Source organism: Megalops cyprinoides, chromosome 23 (genome assembly GCF_013368585.1).
Source record: "Megalops cyprinoides isolate fMegCyp1 chromosome 23, fMegCyp1.pri, whole genome shotgun sequence".
Classification (NCBI taxonomy): Eukaryota; Metazoa; Chordata; class Actinopteri; order Elopiformes; family Megalopidae; genus Megalops; species Megalops cyprinoides.
Window position 1 is genome coordinate 13,060,923 of NC_050605.1, and position 17,423 is coordinate 13,078,345.

The window sequence follows — 17,423 nt, forward strand, 5'->3', positions numbered from 1 at the left end:
TCATTGGTGACCGATATCCCTCCCCTTCCAGTGAAAGAAAAAGAGGACGCACACGCAGACCCGGAAATCCAGCCGATGAAAGAGGACGACGGGACTTTCGGGGAGTACAGGTGAGGTGCTGCGTCCGCCTTTAGAATCCCAGCGCAAAAAGTGAGCTAGTGTTGAGAAGAGTCCAGCTTAGCCCTCTGCCAGACCTCCACGCTGGACTCCGATTCAAATGGAACGCATCCAGGGATGCAGCAGTTAAAGGCACCGGTCTGCTGCGGGATGGTGGATCTGGCGACAGAGCTTGACTGGCGTGGCGGGTGTGAAGTGTCTGCGGTGCATTGATTGAGAGCGGGATCGGTGTTAAGAATCTCTTCTGATTTAGGCTTTTGGGCCTCAAAACGTTTTCAGGACTGCGCGGAAACTTTTCCCTGCTGGCACCATTTATGCACAGTCACTCAAGGCAAGCACACGTTTCAACTTGTTCTTATCCTCCAATTGACCTAAACCGTCCCTCCAATACACGCCTCTAATACATTTGTTAACAATTAATACCTTTAAAATGCTTCATAAATTAATATAATAAAAATGTCCATGCAGAGGTTGTGTAGATACCCCCTGTATAAAATAAAGAACATCATCATGTTATGTTTACAACCAGCTGAAGGATACTTCTCCAAATACAAATAGAATAAAATTTTATCCTTTCAGCATTTCTGTATTGCACTTTTTATATTACAACATTTTTTCAGTATACACAGTATAGTGGTTTCATTAACTTTTATAACTGATGTTGCTGTTTATATTTTGCTCTTATTTTTTTTTTTGTTATACAAATTATGTGAAATGTAATATATGTATTGTTGTATACTGTGCATGACTAAATAACATAACTTGGCTTGTGTGAAAATCCCCTCCATACAACATTTAACTAAATTATAACATATTTTCTGTAAATAAGAACCGGGTGTATAACAGAGACGTATCACATACAGTGAGCAAAATATTTCCCTGGTTTTTACTTTATTTTTATATAAAAAACTGTGTGTCTGACAGCAGTTTCAATAATGTCTTTTTCAATACCTTTCAACCTCTTCAGACTAGTCACTTTTCAATGACTAGTCTGAAGAGAGTATGTCACTTAAAGTGCCCTTTTGAATATGAAGAGTGACAGATACCTTTGCATAAATATCATACTGTTTGACAAGACATTAGTTGCAAAAAATAAATCCAAAATACTGTTTGCTTACATAAATACTGTTTCATAATAATTCCGGCAGTTCTTACATTATGATGCTGTATGCACAAATGAAAACACTGGTATTTCCTGCAGCAGTTAGATTGTTCTTAAGTCTGAAATAGCTTTCAAGTCTGAAATATTGCCCTTGCTGTTTCCAGGTCGCATATACTGTAAGTAAACTACCTCATGCAGAGACTGCCTCCTTATAACAAATTTGCAATAGCAGAATGGTATCATTAAGCTAAATTGTATTATTTGTTGTAAGTCTTTTGTTTGAAAAATCATTAATTCAGAAGTTTTGCTAATGGAAAATATTTTCGAATGGAATTATTATAAAAGAGCATGGGCATTCCACAGTAACGTTTTTGGTTTTGTTTGTTTTCTATTATCCTCACACTTGCAGAGAGGCTGTAGTTCTATCCTGCGGAGCTGAAGCAGATAGTCTCTTCTTAGCTGCTGATTTTGGCAGGATTGGGAATACACCTTATGTCTTTTCTCTGCTTCCTGTTGATCTCCATGCTGCTTCATTGTGGTGGTGTAACTGAACAATAAGTGTGTCCTGACTGAGTATTCCTTGGTAGACTGTGAGGTCAAGGCATGCTACAGAAACAGATGGCTTTTCTTCTTAGTCAACTTACATGTATTCCTTCTGCCCTCTTTGAATGGGGGATTGTAGGTCTCTGGAAAGGTAAGATGGGAATTGCAAGTCTGGCATGTGTAGCTTGAGACACGATTAGGGCAGTCAGTGCTGTCTGCCTATTATCACTGCATTGCCCAGCCCAGTAGGAGGAGGTCTTAAGTGAAACTGTTGCGTATTTATCCAAAGTGTGTTTGCATTGCACTGCCATAATCCATCACCATCCTTCAGGGTAACATTGACTAATTGTCACTTAAAAACACACTCTCTCTTTTCTGTAGACCCCTTCCCTGTCTTTTCTTATTTCTTTGGCTGAAACTGTGCTTTTTAAAAATTTGTTTTCATCATCACCTTGAATTTCTAGTTTTCACAGCGAGCTCCACTCGTGGAGGGATAATGCTGTTTGACTACACGCGGCAAGCTTTGCCATATCGCGGCTTCCCCTTCATGTGCTGGCTTAGAGGGAAGGAAACGGAATCGAGTGTGACTGCTTGAAAGCTCCCGACTGTGTGGTCAAACCCAATTAGCCCTTAAAGTCCTGCATCTGCCATTTGCAAGGCTTTAATACCGGGCAGCAAGACTGGATCAAAATTTTGACCCACCTGAAAAATGACCTTTGGTCAGAGCTGTATGGCTTACGTCTAAACCTCCAAAGGGTTTGCTATCAGTACAGGTGCTTATGTTTGGCTTTAGAAGCAGAGTCAAAGTTTTGATCTAAATCCGCCAATTGTTACATAATGGCTAATTGATTTTCCACATAGAACAGGGACATAGATACTCAATCTATGTAGTTTCTCGCCGAGTTATTTTAAGGTGTCCCTCTGATCAAGGCAGTTTTTAAAAAAAGCATAATGACTGAGGATGGGACAGTGGAAGGAGATGTATGCACAGAGATTGACTGGCATGCAGTTTGCACTATCGCTGCTTTTAACACGAAGATAAATTGAAATTTCTCAAAACTGAAATTTCACCTGCAACCTTCTGTGTGATTTTTTTCGTCCCTAGTGACACCGAGGACCACAAACCATTAAAAGGAAGCCGCACCCCGTCCAACGGGACGGTGAAGAAAGATGACAGCGATGACAGTTTGGTCGACTACGGCGAAGGCGGGGACGGGCAGTTCAACGAGGACGGCTCCTTCATCGGACAGTACAGCGGGAAGAAGGAGAAGGACACGGCGGAAGGCAACGAGAGTTCGGAGGCGCCCTCCCCCGTCAACGCCATGAACTCCTTCGTGTAGGCGGCGGTAGCAGCGCCGCGGCAACGGTCCCGACCTCATCTCACAGGTTGTCTCCATGGCACTACGACCTCATCACACGCGCATCCCCCCCGTACAAATGACATCACCGCAGAATCACAGCCAGTGAGATGCCCCAAGGAGAACCATCAAAGTAACGTCGGAAAACAGAACGAATGTATCTACAGTAAAGCAACAGTTGAAGCGCCTCGGAAGGGGGCAGGAACGCGAAATCGCTGTTATATTGTTTGCGAACATATATTTTCTCAACATGACCCACAGTCAATCGGGCAGCATTAAAAAAAAAAGACATCCTTTCATCTGCTTCTAATATAATGCATGGAAACAGTAATATTCTATCACTCATTATAACACACAGAGAATAAACCATAGTGTATAACGTTGAAGCAGTGATTCATTTTGACTATACAGTGCACATCTGAATGACTGGGTATGCCTTTTGTTATATCGTAAAAGTGTTTCATTGGTATTATATGAAAAAGGCATCAATGTCTTTGTGGACATTGTTGTGAAATGCGTGATTAAATGTATAGCTATAATTATATGTCTTTTTTGCAAGACAGGAGCTGTTTGTATATAATTGCAGAAAAAATATATAGACTGGAAATTGGTTGTGTGTTTATGTATTGGGCTCAGATCTCAATATAAAAGTACTTTGTTGTCACGCATCTCGGCACACTCTCGTAGACATCTCCATGTCTGATTCAGGTTGCTTCTGATATTTATATTTTTCCATCCTTATTGTCATTGACATCGGAAATGTTTTCATGTTGCATTTGCACTAATGAAAATGGAGACTGAAACGCTGCATGTTAAAACATCAGAACTCGTTTCCATGGCTTCACCCCACATAATGGCTGTGTGTGAATCCGGCACGTCCTGGCAGTGATGTAAAGATTCCTCCAAGCCACGACACACTGTAAAGTAACCATCCAGAGTCCTGCCTTTTGTGCTGAACAGAGAGAGTCTGTTTAAGTGTCAAACGCTTCAACGTACACAGGCGTCTTGTTGCAGTCTCTGAATGTGGGTGGTGCTTGGTGCCCTTCGGTATATAGTGCCTTTGTAGAGAACAGTGTTCTGTATTAATTTACAAATCCATTCATTTTGAGAAAGGTCACAGTTGACGTAAAATATGAACAGGAGTTTAAGATTGAAGATGGTAGGTGCTACAACTGAAAGTCTTTGAAACGAACAAGGAGAGATTCATATCAAAAGCTGCACAGGACCCCTTAGCTGTTAAGAGAAAGGAGGAAGAGGGGAGTCTGGTTTTCTACCAAGCAGCTTAAACCTACTGCCAATCCACTGGTAAACTGCCATTTTGGACGTTTAACGTGTCATGCCACAGCTGACCCCTCTTCAGTATACTATCAGTGGTTCTGGTTGTCTATCAAATGGTTTGTGTGTTGCTGCTTGTGCGTGTTCCATTGCATGGAAATGTGATAGCTGTTTTGCAAAGGATGTAACTCCAATTAGGCCTAAAAAAAACTGTTCTACTTGTTTAAAGTAATGAGCCTCGTGGGTGAAAAGGACCGGATGTTCATGGTTTGCTTTTTCATAACTTGCATCAAGTTTTAAGTTCGATTGTATGTTTTTATGTGTAGATATTTTTTTGTTGAATTTTGTAAATATACCTGACTTGACTGCAGACTCATTAGTCCAGAAGAAATGAGGAGAAAGGCATGTACAGTATGACTGTACATGGGGTGATGTGTCCCAATGGGTGGCATCGTGTTGAGTGCGATTTTCTTTACACTTCATTTGTTGTGAATTTTGTATATTTGTAACTCACAGAACGGCAACATACTCACAAGCTCAGCTCGCAGTCGGAGAACATTTTTAACTTTCAGACAATGTTTCTTTGTCCACTATACTTGTTTGTTTCTTGACAGCACATGCACCGTTTTTCCTAATAAACTGAAGAAACCATGCAGTTCTGTAAAGAATTTCCGAGATGGGGTGTCAGCGTAGCAGAGTGCATATTCCCCGTGTGTTTTGTTAGCGGTGGTTACGATGTGACATTCTGGTTCATGTTGATGCAAAGTGCCCATGTGCATGAAAGGCTGCCAAATGGATTACTCTATAATATTATTGCAAAATATTTTGTATTCTAAATGAAAAATAAATGTTGGTTTCAGGATTTCACTAACAATTTATTTTATTCCTTGTTTTTATTTAAGTTTTACCCTTGAGAGTTTAAAATGGATTTCCAACAACTGGAAATAATATGGTTATATAAAATAAATATAAATATCTGGCACAAATTTCAGGTTTCAGTATATCTTTATTTAAATACTATTTTGTAATTGCTCTTTAAAGTATAAATAATGGCAGTAGAATGTTCTGGTGCTTATGTGGTGCATTGGTGTAATTTCAAAATAGCATATAGGTATTTTATACCTTTTACTCATGCACAGAATTACAATTACAGATACAATTGTTTTGTATTTATATCATTAACATTTTTGTTTATTTCTATTCATTTGGACTCTATCCAGAGCAACTTGCAAAGCAAAGCACATACAGTAAGTGCACATAAGGCCATACACACAAAAAATGTAACATAACATTTCAACAAAAATGTCAGTTTTATACAGTGCCACAATAACCACTGTCATAACTGAGACTGACTAAATAAAGTGCGACAATAAAATATTAATAACAACTAATGTATTAATGTATAAGTCAATGCTGCTCAAGCCCTAAAGTACCAAACAAAGAACCAAGGTGGTTGGTGGCTCTTGGATGTGTCTAAGAAGATTGCCAGAAACCCTGCCATCCTGACCATTGTGGGAAGCTCATTCCAGCTTGTGGGGAGCAGAATAGACCAGACATGTGACCTGGATGCACCACCCTTCAAGGCACTAGAGGCCAGGCAGTCTGAACGTGAAGAGTAGAGTGGTTGGTTGGTAAGTATGGAGGTGTCATTCTCCTTACTGTTATTATTAATGAAACATTATATCCGCACCTACACACAAAATTGTATGGGGTAGATGAAAAGCAAAGTACATTTCCACTTGATGCCAATGTGTAATGTGCATCATTAAGACACCTGACCGCTTAGAACTCTAAGGTTTTCCAGTGACATAATTTTATTTCACTTTGGCATGAAATAGAAATGGGAGCTCACTGCAAATTTCAGTTCAGTCGGCAGCTGGTCTCAGCAATCTCCCACCTAACAGGAAAGGTGTGACTACTGTCATTCACACTGATTCTCATGTCATATGCGATACAAGGAAATGGTGTAAAGAGACAAAAAGAAGGCACTTTTGTCTGACAGGATAATATTACTTGGGTGATGGAATGGCTATGACCTGGATGACACAAACAATAGTTGAAAGCACATCTTATAATTATCAAAAAGTTTGATTGATAGAATTGTATATCTTTATGCCATGTGCTGTCACCATTTTAATTAGTGCCATTCTTTTGTCATTGAGAGAGAACAAGCAGCCATGTTATCTTCAAGTAGAGAGTATGAAAGGTGAAACATTCACAGTGTCTTTGGTATATGACATCTATGTGGTGAAGGATGGTCCTTCTGTTTAGTGGCATACTGCTTCTTGAATAAATATAAAAAGACTATAAATAGAAACAACATGTCTGCAATTAAATTCCAGAAAAAAAAAACTACCAACTAAGTTTTTTCTCCTCACAAAATATGATTTGTGCCATTGTACTGTGAATTATGTGACACGCATTCAAGTCAAAAATTGATAAACACCAAAAGTAACTTCAATTGCACAAGATGATGTAGAAATCACTCTACACCATGGGTGTCAGACAGGGTTTTCTCCATCTTGTTATTGCTTTTCTCTTCATTCTACAACTTACTAATTAAATGACTGTTGCCAAGATAGATGTCAAAGGCAAATGTTCCTGCCATTCATACCAGACGATGTCTGAGTGACTTCCCCATTTCCCAGTTCTCTATATTTTCTTTATTTAGGACCTCACATGACATAACAGTATTCTGTGTGTGGAGTGTTGTGGAAAGAAAAAATGCTAATGCTGAATGGTACAAAATTAGTGCCCATATATTGTGCTAGAAATATAAGGGGATCCAGCTCAAAATTAACACCATTCATAACCCCAGAATTCAGGTTTCTACTGCCGTTTACAATATTTTTGTATTTACTGCCACCTAGTGTATTTAAGAGCAAAATGTTTCATTTTACGATTATTTTTAGTTATATTATTGAAACATTAAACACTGAGAGTACATCACCACTTTCATATGGTAAAACATTTAAACATATGAACAATAATATAGAAAAATTAGCATATTTGCCATTCAAATTATGATGTACTGGAGGGCTGGAGCTGCATGTTTAAGATGCAGTTTGAAACAAAGAGTAATAAATCTACTTTCATTTCACACTAACCATTGCATCACATTCACAACATCCATAGAATAACTTTTGCCAGGATTTTGTCTGATTTTATTTCTGTACCTTAATTACTAAATGAGTTTTTTTTATACAAAGAGGAGGTTGCATATTATATACTTAACACATGAAAAAGAATAATAGAGTGAAATGCATGAATTGGAATTTTGGCACAACTATGAAAAATATGTTATAGATTTCATATTGGTTCTTCTCAAATTCACGAGTCATAACTTTGTCATATTTAATCTGTAGTAGTTCATTGACTCAGAACTCTCTGTGTCTTGGAAACCTCCAGTCAGAGCTGACATATAAATAAGGGTTTTTCCTCTTCACATGGTTTGAAAACATTCAAAACACCCCTGAGACAACAGCCCATATGCTGTTTTTCACCCTTTTGTTGTGGCAAATCGACACGTGATTCCTCTGAACGGCTAATTTTATTATATGATTAGGCCTAATTGGCGATGTGTTTTTATTAGAGATCATCATGACAAAATCAGCACCTGCCCTTTAGTCCCTCCCACCTCTCTGATCCCCCCTCCCTCTTAAGGTTAAACCTTTCTTCTGTTTGCTGGGATGTATATCACGGGCATCTGTCATATAGGATACTTTATCCAGTAGACACTCTTTAAGATTTACCAGACATAAGATAGACTTCTGAGATCCATCTAATATGGTTGATTCAGTTTTCCGTGACACTTAATGAGAGGCAAATCTGAAAAGCAGAACACAGCTGCTTTTGGCCATTGCCTCTGTAATAATTTGCTTGTTCATTGACTCCAGAGATCAATGATTATTCCTTTTTAATGGGTACTTTTGGTGTAAATATAGATTTGATACTCTGGTGCTCATTGTGTTTTGCTGTGATCAAAGGCTCGCTCAAGCTGTTACTCGGGTGCAAGAGCCAGTCCTTTGTATCTTTATGCAAATCTAGCCATCTCCGTGAGCCTGAGAGATAGATATGATAATTATTTACGATTAGTCGCTGGCATTTCCATATGGCTGACAAATGGTGTGGACCCCCTGGCTACATCTGTTGAGATAAATCTAGATTTGGAAGCAAAGAATACTGGTGTTAATGACAGCAAAAAAAGAATATATATATACACACACATCTGTGAAATTCAACTTTCACCTTTCCACTTGAGCAATTCAATGTCAACATCACACCATACAACTGGTACAACTCTTTGTAGGTGAGAGCACAAAGTTGGTTTTGGTATTTTGTTATAGAGTACTGGTTAATGCCAGATGCACTTGCGACATACAAAGAAGCCTTTGGAAGTGAAATATTTCCTGTGGGATTGTACTGGCAGTTCTGCGCAAGAATTACTACCTCCCTTGGTGAGTAAAATATACGGTGTATTCTTTGTTCTTGTGGTGTAACACTGATGCCCCTTCTGTACCCTCCCCCCTGCTATTGTAATGAAAGTGTCAGGATTATACCCCCATCCCTATGGATTTAGGATGGGAGATGATTCCTCCCCGTCCTTTTCCCTTGGGATCAGTGGTATAAACCTCAACAGCCAGCACCCCCCCAATCCCAATTTAACTCCTCCCACAATACCATCATCTTACACTGGTCGTGACGACACCGTGTGACAGTAACATCGGTTTTCCCTGGACAGCGCCGCGTTTAACGATTTTATTCCACCAGGATACAGACGGGTCATGTAACCATGCAAATCGCACCCAGAACACAACGTCTCAGCCTTACAGTACTCATTGTATTGTATTGAACAGAACAAAAAGCATTTCAATCATTTGTGTCATCATTTTTGTTATTACCATTAGGTACTATTAGCATCAGAAACCATCCCCCTAAACAACAGTTGTATTGATTTGCTTTTCACGTACTTTACTAATGTGTTTCATACTAAATATTTACATTTTGCGTATGCAATATGTGCTTGGCTTATTTGTGGACGCCTGTCATTTCCTGACTTTCGGTAAAGCAATTTACCTTTCTCATGGCGCTCATCGGTTTGGGTCTGTCAACGCAGGATGTAGCAAGAAGGTGAGAATAGTTCTGTCACCCTGAGCAGCCTATTTATTAATTTAACAAGAGTTCTTATCCGACAGAAAGTACATTCTGGATTTGATTATGTTACTCGCATGACATTTTCCACTATTTCCAAACACACTATGTGCATATTTACAAACTTCAGCCAGCTACCAACAGCGTGCTGTTATGCAATGTATTCCTATTTGTTTGGACGAGAAAACATTTGGGCAGACCGTGTAACCTCACAGATCTCTGAAACAAAATTCAAAAATCATTACCGGAGCAATATTAAATTAAGGCTGCTTTCTGTTCTCGGGACATCATCGACATGTCTTGTAAAAAAAAAAAACCTGGCGATATTTAGCCATGTAAATGCTGGGGTAATTGATTTACGATCGCTTATCGCGGTCATTTGATCATTTTCAGTTCAGGGGGTGCAGGACAGACCATGCCTCATCTACGCAAATCTATTTGTAATTTTCCGGTTCATGACCTTCTCCGAGTGAGGCTTGTTTGCCGCCGCTCGTCGCGATTTGTAGCATCTACCGATATGACCGTAGGCATGACGGCATCCTCGTCACCCAGACCACCTAGTCACAGCGCACGAAGAAGATCCATCCATTTTATCTTCAATCATCAGGGCGCATCGCAACGGCGTAGGCACAACTACACTACGCTTAACACTCATGCATGCTGAGGTATGTGGTGCAGCAAGGATGAAAAAAATGGCACATCGTCATGCTTTTACACGTAAATGACACATGCCAACGGTGATTTTTGATCGCGGTTGACCGCAGACCACTGCAGCTATTACAAGGCTATCATCTTAGCCTTTCACGCACAGAAACTCCGATGTCATTTCCTTCGTCCAATGGCAGCCGTTCGAGCGTCCGCCTAAGGTGTCCGTCATCATCTTGCATCCAATCGAAGGCTGAAAACGCAGCTGCCGTTCCTCCGACTTGTTTGTCTGGCGATGCGGTGCTGAGACAGGTGTGTTTTGCGGAGGTTGCACGGAAAGACGGTCCGTTGTACAGGTAAGGAAACGAACGCCATAAAACCAGTACAAACAGAACATGTTTTAATTTTGTATCAGGTAGATGGAACAACGATAGGAGAAATGTCTTGGGAATGCGGGGTGCCTCAGCGATGTAGTGGTGAACCGCAATGCAGAACAGAATTGGAACATCGCGATGTGTGAATAAAATCGTTTTTGGCATGATTAATTAAAATATATCACTGGAGCAAAAGTCTAAAAAGTGTATGCGTAGCTGTTGCACAGACCCATTTTTTCTTCCCTGCTGAGCACTATTTATTTAATGTTAATCGCAAGTGCACTTGTGCATCGATCCATCACAGGGAAAGACAGCGCGTGGTTGTCTTATAATTATGTATTCATTAACTGAAAACATTTCTTACACTAAACAAGAACTGTTCAAAATGCAACCTGTTCGATTGCGAGATTGGCTTGGTAGTGTAAAGACATCTATCCGTGTTTAAACGCGGTCATGCCATTACGTTACAGAACAGTTTTTTAATTATTATTATTTTTTGACAATTAGTTTGGTGAAATTAATAGCTACGTCCTCCCTGACCCATTGCCAGCGCTTTCACCGTGAATACTGTCACGGTCAGTGGTGATATAATTTAAGCATGCGCGAAGGGTTCCGTTTTTCCTTTTTCCACACCTCACCTTTTTTCTGTCCATTTCGAGTCAAGTTCTCGTTTGTCGTATTCCAGTCACGGTCCCGACGGGCGTTTCCATTTGTAGCGGTTCACACCATTTTAACAATTAGACCCACAAACCCTCCACAGTTAGTGTCGGGTGTTCGTTTTCATCAGTATTTAAAAATGATTCAGTAACTCATACACTCTGTACTGTATGCTGTGCGATATATACTCGAAGACACAGTCTCATTTGTGTTGTTTTAGAGGGCATCATTGTAAAGTGATGGTTTCTCTGGGGTCTGTGGCATTAGGGGGGGTCCCCTTGCTGTCATCTACTGAACCTGAGGGACCGCTTTAACTAGCCTTCCAGGAATGTAACTCTGCAGAAGGCGCTGCAATGTGCGCACAGCACCTTGTTAATTCTGCCATCAGCTTAATGGATGTGTCAGCTTGTGTGGTTTGTGTTTTGGAGGGTTGGTTTTACTGTGGAAGCATACTGTAAAACCGACGGTGTAACTGGACATCTTCTCATACATATTCAGCCAGTCACTTTCAGTCATGCTACTTTGTGAAAAGAAAGCAGCGTCATCACCATCAACATCATCACCGGCATCATCTTTGATCAGTGTCTATGTCAATGTATCGTCAGAAATATATTGTTTATTTTGAAGTTACTTCCACTACCTGTAGCTCATTATTTATTTGGTCTTTCCGTATTTAACAACCTTTGAGAGGTGATTTATAAACATATGGGCTAGATGGAGTAACTTGACAGAGACTGAGACCTTTAGCAAGCTACTGTGTTGTATTTTGTATCTGTGGATGACATTACTGTCCTGTAGTGCTGTTTCTGTTGTTTCTTGTCTTAGAAGCAACACATTAGAACTGTAGTTCTATCTGAATGATTTTTGAAGTTGAATGAAGTAAAATGAAGTAAAATGCACTTCTTGCCCTCAATGGATAGACCTTGTGTGTCAGTTACTGCAGAGCATGATGGTATATCATGCACTTGTTGAATACTGGAGGCTGTGCATCCAGGGTCACGTGTAGAGCAGCAAGTAGCGTGACGGTAAAGGGTGTCAGTCTGTGGTGGGTCTGCCCCCCCATTCCTCTGCTGACACAGTCAGAGGAGACTGGATTTTGTTTTTACTTATCCCACAATAGACTCTCTGCTACATGCACTCTTTGTGGAAAATCTACTGTACCATTACAGCAGTAGACAGCATGCATTTGAGCCAGTTATTTTCTGATTGGTCATTCCTAAATGCCCTTGACTTCTTGTGCATGTTAATTGGCAGCTTTTACTATTAAAATCCCGGTTCTAATCACTCAGCTGTTTAAGTAATGCTTTGGGTTTGACAGGCGCTTCCAGTGCCAGCTGCTCTGTGGTTTTAAAATGTGCTGCACAGATCAGTGATCTCTGTTGCAGGGCCAAATTCATATAGTATGTCTGCAAGGGAGTGGCAGGGCCTGTGTGTCAACTTCTTTTTGGAAAGCAAAGAGACCTGTGAGAATAAATTCTGTTGGGCTCCCACAGAAATTAAGATGAATTTAATGTCCCCCATAATCACCCGAGTCTCAAGCAACATGTACTGTTGGTTGGGTCATATCAGTTGACAAGATTCTATTTTGAAATTCGTTCTGAAATTCATCTGTGCTTTAAATTAGAACGAGGCTATGCTATCCTTTCCCTTTTGCTGTCTTTCAAGTACAATAGGAAAGCAATGAATGCACTGAATGTAGAACACATTTGGAATCACAACAGCACAAGTATAACATAGGGTACGTTCACCTTGATGTTAAAGGCTTTCTCTGGGGGCTTGCCATTGCAGAGGTCATTTTAACTCCCCCTTTTGTAGACTCACTTTATCACAATAATCCTCTCTTGGAGACTAGGATCCAAGGCCCAGTGATAAAGCATTGGCTTGCAGGAAAAAAGATAACTGATTTGCATTTGATAATGAAGGCACTCGGCAGTGATTGGCAGGCCTGGCATTACAGAACGGTGGGAGGTAGATTGTTCTTTAGCGAATGTTTGTTCCTGATGAAAACCGCAACCCTCACGTTGCACTTCAGAGGAAAGGTGCACTCTGAAACTGCTTACCTCAGCGGATGCATTTTTTTTTCCCCATGAACATGGACAGTCAAAAGTACACGCACAGCACGGATACAGTCCACATCAAGTTCTTACACATAATCCATTTGGTGGAGATTGATGCATTCTACTTTAGCAGACAAAATGGGCGGCGGTTTAGCATAGTGGTACAGAGCAGGACTCATAACCGAAAGGTTGCTGGTTCGATTCCTGCTGAGGCAATGCTGTTGTACCCTTGGGCAAGGTACTTAAGCCAAAATTGCCTCAGTAAATGTACAGCTGTGTAAGTGGGTAAAATTGTAACCTGTGTAAGAAAGTCTGGATAAGAGCATCTGCTACATGTAAATGTGTAGCCCCTTCATCTTAGCGGTCTCATGATTAATCAGAAGTTGCTGTCTCTGTAACCAGTAATTAATGGACTGAACCTTGAACATTGGTTATGTGAGATAAGTGAGGGCTCACGGAGAATGTTGCTCTCGGGGTCCCTTTGGCGTAGTCAGAAACAAACCCTGCTTTCTCTGGAAGGCTGGAAAAGGGCCCATGCTCTCTCAGAGCTCTGTGAGTATAAGCTCCTCCTCCGCGAGAGGGTTCTCAGTGTCGAGGAGGCGGAGCCCTCGGGGCATCTCTTATCACTTCGGTACACTCAGCTCATTTCTCTGTGCTTTCTCTCCAGCTCTGCATGCCGCTCTTGGGCACCTGGGTCCGATTAACTTGAACCTGCTACCACACCTGGCCCTGCGCCCCCCCACACCTACACCTGCATCTGACTAACACTCGTATTTACATGGAGGTGCTTCCAGTAGGGCATTGGATCACAGAATGGAGAAAGACTATATTAAGACATCACAGAGTCTGAAAATAACAGGATTAAGGCATGCAGTTTGTGTATGTGTGTGGGTGTATATTCCTATTCGTTTACTTTCAGATGGTGTTTGTTATGTTGATATGCAGAAAGCACCAGTAGAGTTTGATCAGCTGTGATTTTATGCAGCTGATGACAGTGCTGCTCCTGTTACATATACAATACTGAGACTAAGCTAAAGCTGAAAAACAGAGGGAAGTGGAAGTATAGGAATGAAAATGATTGCGTTGCGATCATATTATGACAATGCATTCTGCTTTGTCATTGTTGTTTGCATTCGTTTTAGCTTTAATAATGCACATAGTGTGTGATAACTGACTGTTATTGATTTCCTGTGTTCAATAGACTCAATAGTACTGGTAATTCAATATGATTTGTTGATATGCCATTCAGCTTTTATGTAGCTCAGTATGTGATTGATTATGAATTTCCTCAAGTTGTATCTGTGCCAGATCGATGTTGCTTTGAAAATCAGATTATGTACATTAAGGTAATAAGCATTAAACTAAAAGTACTTCCAGAGGATTGGTCCATATCTGGAATGATTTCCTCCCAGGAGGCAGATGTGATAGGACAGATAATGGACAGATGCATTTTGCGAATGTACCGATAGGCCTCGGTTTGAAACTGCTTACATGTAACTTTTATTTCTGGCTTTATAATTAAAGCTAGCACAGACAGGGAGTTGCTAGCCCCATGTACATGCCATGCTTCCAGTAAAGGAATTTACATTGACACAACTAATATCAAGATGAACTACTATTGGTGATTAGTAATTCCCCACTACTACCTGGTCCTCCACCTGCTTTTTGGTTTAACCATACAGGTGAGCAGCAGGTACCTTACCCTCTGCCCTCATTTTGCTGCCAGATGTCAATATGAATATGTACTCTCCAGGGCAAGGGGCACCCTGAGGAGTAGAATCAAAATCCAACACCAAATATTAAATTGGTACCAATATGCTCACAAAAATGTACAATGGATTAGTTCTTTTTCCCAATTAAATTAGCATGAGTTCTCCTGAATAAACCAGTATCTTAAGCTGCCAGCCAGCAGGTATTTTTAGCCTTTTCTACACAGAAATAATTCTTCAGGGAAATATGGGCCCAATTCAAAAATAGATCACAAAGGAATGTCCTTCTTCCATGAAGTAGTTAAATCCCTGCTTCTGATTTTAAAATGCTACATGTTCTGACGCTCTCTAGGGCTATGATATCCTTCAAGTTTGGTGGTTGAATATTCTCTTTATACTGCTGTTGATTCACTGAACTTAAATGTGATAGCAGTAATGGAAGAGGTATGTGCACCTTGTTATAACTACAAATTTATAACACTTTGTATGAAAACCTGAATATAAACTAAACCTGATGACATACTTTATGACCTTATAGATTTGTCTTTGGCTTTGAGTGATATGTTGTAAATCTGTTTATAACGGACAGGGCATCTGTAATCTCTCATGACGGTAAGTACATGTGACAATACATCAGATCTAATGAGGTCAGGGGAGTAGTATCTAGAATTAGTTTTCTTAACTCTTAAACATCTCATTGATCTAATGAGTGAGCGTCCTAATTAAAATGGTTTTTGAAGCTTGAGATTACCCCTGGTAATACTACTGATATGTTACTGTGCAAGTGAAGAAATATGACAGTTTTTATACCATCTTTGAAATTGGATGAATTCTGACTGTCAAAGCTGGAGGCTCATTTACGCTGCTGTGGCTCAGAAGTATGCTCATTAGCATCATTTCATAATTAATGTGAAGCAGTTACATTAATCATATTGATATTAAAATTAAAACATGAGTGATTTTTTTAAAGAAAGGTGTGAGTAGCATTCATTTTCTAGGTGGGTCTAAATGACAAACCGAGGAAGGGGCGTCGTAAAAATGAAGACAGTTTGTCAACTGCTGAAAAAGTGAGTGAAGTAAAGCGAAAAGGTTACTAGCAGGTTAGCCAGCTGGCGTCGCAGAAATCTGCAGAACTCACAGCAAAAGGCCCAGTGTTCAGTGTAAACATCTGTGAGGCAAAAAAAAACGCCGTGTACCATTTTTGATTTTGTTAGAATCCCTATGGTTTGACTTGCCGTTGCGATGTCTGCTTCGGTGTACTGTTCTCAGGCTGATACCTTCGGCAGCAGGCGGTCTTAAACCACTGAACTGCGGTGGACCTAGCAGAGGGAGGACCCTTGGTACCGCGCCACTGCTAGGGGCGCTGTCAAAGTTAGGTTTCCATGGTACTGAGAGCAAGTGAAGAAGACATTTGCCATACTAAGTGGGGCATTCGCTCTTGCCGCTGCAAAAACTTTGTGGGTAACTTTGAATAATGGGTTTAAGTAAGTGTTACTTTTTTCCCCCTCAACTCTTACAAGGCTCTGGCGGTCACTGACATTGATGAAAATATACTGTGCAGCAATTGGGAAGAATATTTGCTTCTTTGGCTACTCAGGATTAAAGACAATGTAATGCAGTGGGTAGATTTAATATTCTCCTGAAGTTAAAGTGAAATCAGTCCTATTACGTTCTGTGAACAAGCGTCCCTCATGAATAACCCTTTATTTTCACGCACTGAGCATATTTTAACTTCAGTGAAGGACATCTGTGCCTACCCAAAAGCAAGCCGCCCGGTGCTAATTACTTTGCTTTTATATTCTTGACTGCAAAAATATGTGACTTTTAATCTAATCTAATCTAATTTGGGTTGTAATTATTACGAGGAGTAAACGGCCTGGGGACAGTTACAGCAGTGTTACTATAAAAAGATGTAGCCTCACTTACCACAACAGGACAGAGACTGCCGTTATCATTGTTTTTCTTTTTTTTTTGCCTGATAACATCATCTTTTTTTTATCTTTGTGTGGAGGTTTGATGTAGTGGGCTTGAGTAAAAAGAGTAATGACTGAGCTAGCCAGAGATAAAGGAGTTCTGAACCGTGAAGCGAATTCAAAAGAAAAGAGAGGCTGCACTCTCCGGAAGCTCAGTCATACATTTATGGCATTCTGCTCCCTTTCTCTTTCTCTGGACAGAAGTAGAACTGTTTTGGATCAATAACCTCTCTTACAGTAACCCCATGGATAAGTGAGGAGCATTTAAGGCCAGAAATCCCATTACGCGAAACGGAGCTGCAGACACAAAACAGAAACACACACACACACACACACACACACACACACACACACACACACACACATCTCTCTTGTGGAGATGCAGAGTCTGCACAGTTTTCCCAGTGGAAGGGCACCGTTCGATATTCAGGTTGTTGCCTGCTCTTTCTTTTCATAATGAGA

General features: G+C 40.4%; 2 protein-coding genes across 20 annotated transcripts in view; both read left to right on the top strand.

The window, feature by feature from the left end:
- The window catches only part of nrcama (neuronal cell adhesion molecule a), a 67,043-nt gene extending 61,673 nt beyond the window's left edge, over positions 1-5,370 (top strand). For all 17 annotated transcript variants that reach the window (XM_036518164.1, XM_036518171.1, XM_036518169.1 and 14 more), the window contains 2 exons: positions 32-110; positions 2,868-5,370. In XM_036518164.1, the coding sequence (XP_036374057.1) occupies positions 32-110; positions 2,868-3,102 (314 nt within the window). In that variant the 3' untranslated portion in view covers positions 3,103-5,370. The remainder of the gene's footprint in view (positions 1-31; positions 111-2,867) is intronic.
- Positions 5,371-10,156: 4,786 nt separating this feature from the next.
- LOC118770149 (contactin-1a-like) overlaps positions 10,157-17,423 on the top strand; it is a 56,577-nt gene continuing 49,310 nt past the window's right edge. For 2 of the 3 annotated variants that reach the window (XM_036517625.1, XM_036517627.1), the window contains exon 1: positions 10,157-10,547. The gene's annotated coding sequence lies outside the window, so the exon portion shown is untranslated. The remainder of the gene's footprint in view (positions 10,548-17,423) is intronic. The other variant, XM_036517626.1, reaches the window with a different exon arrangement.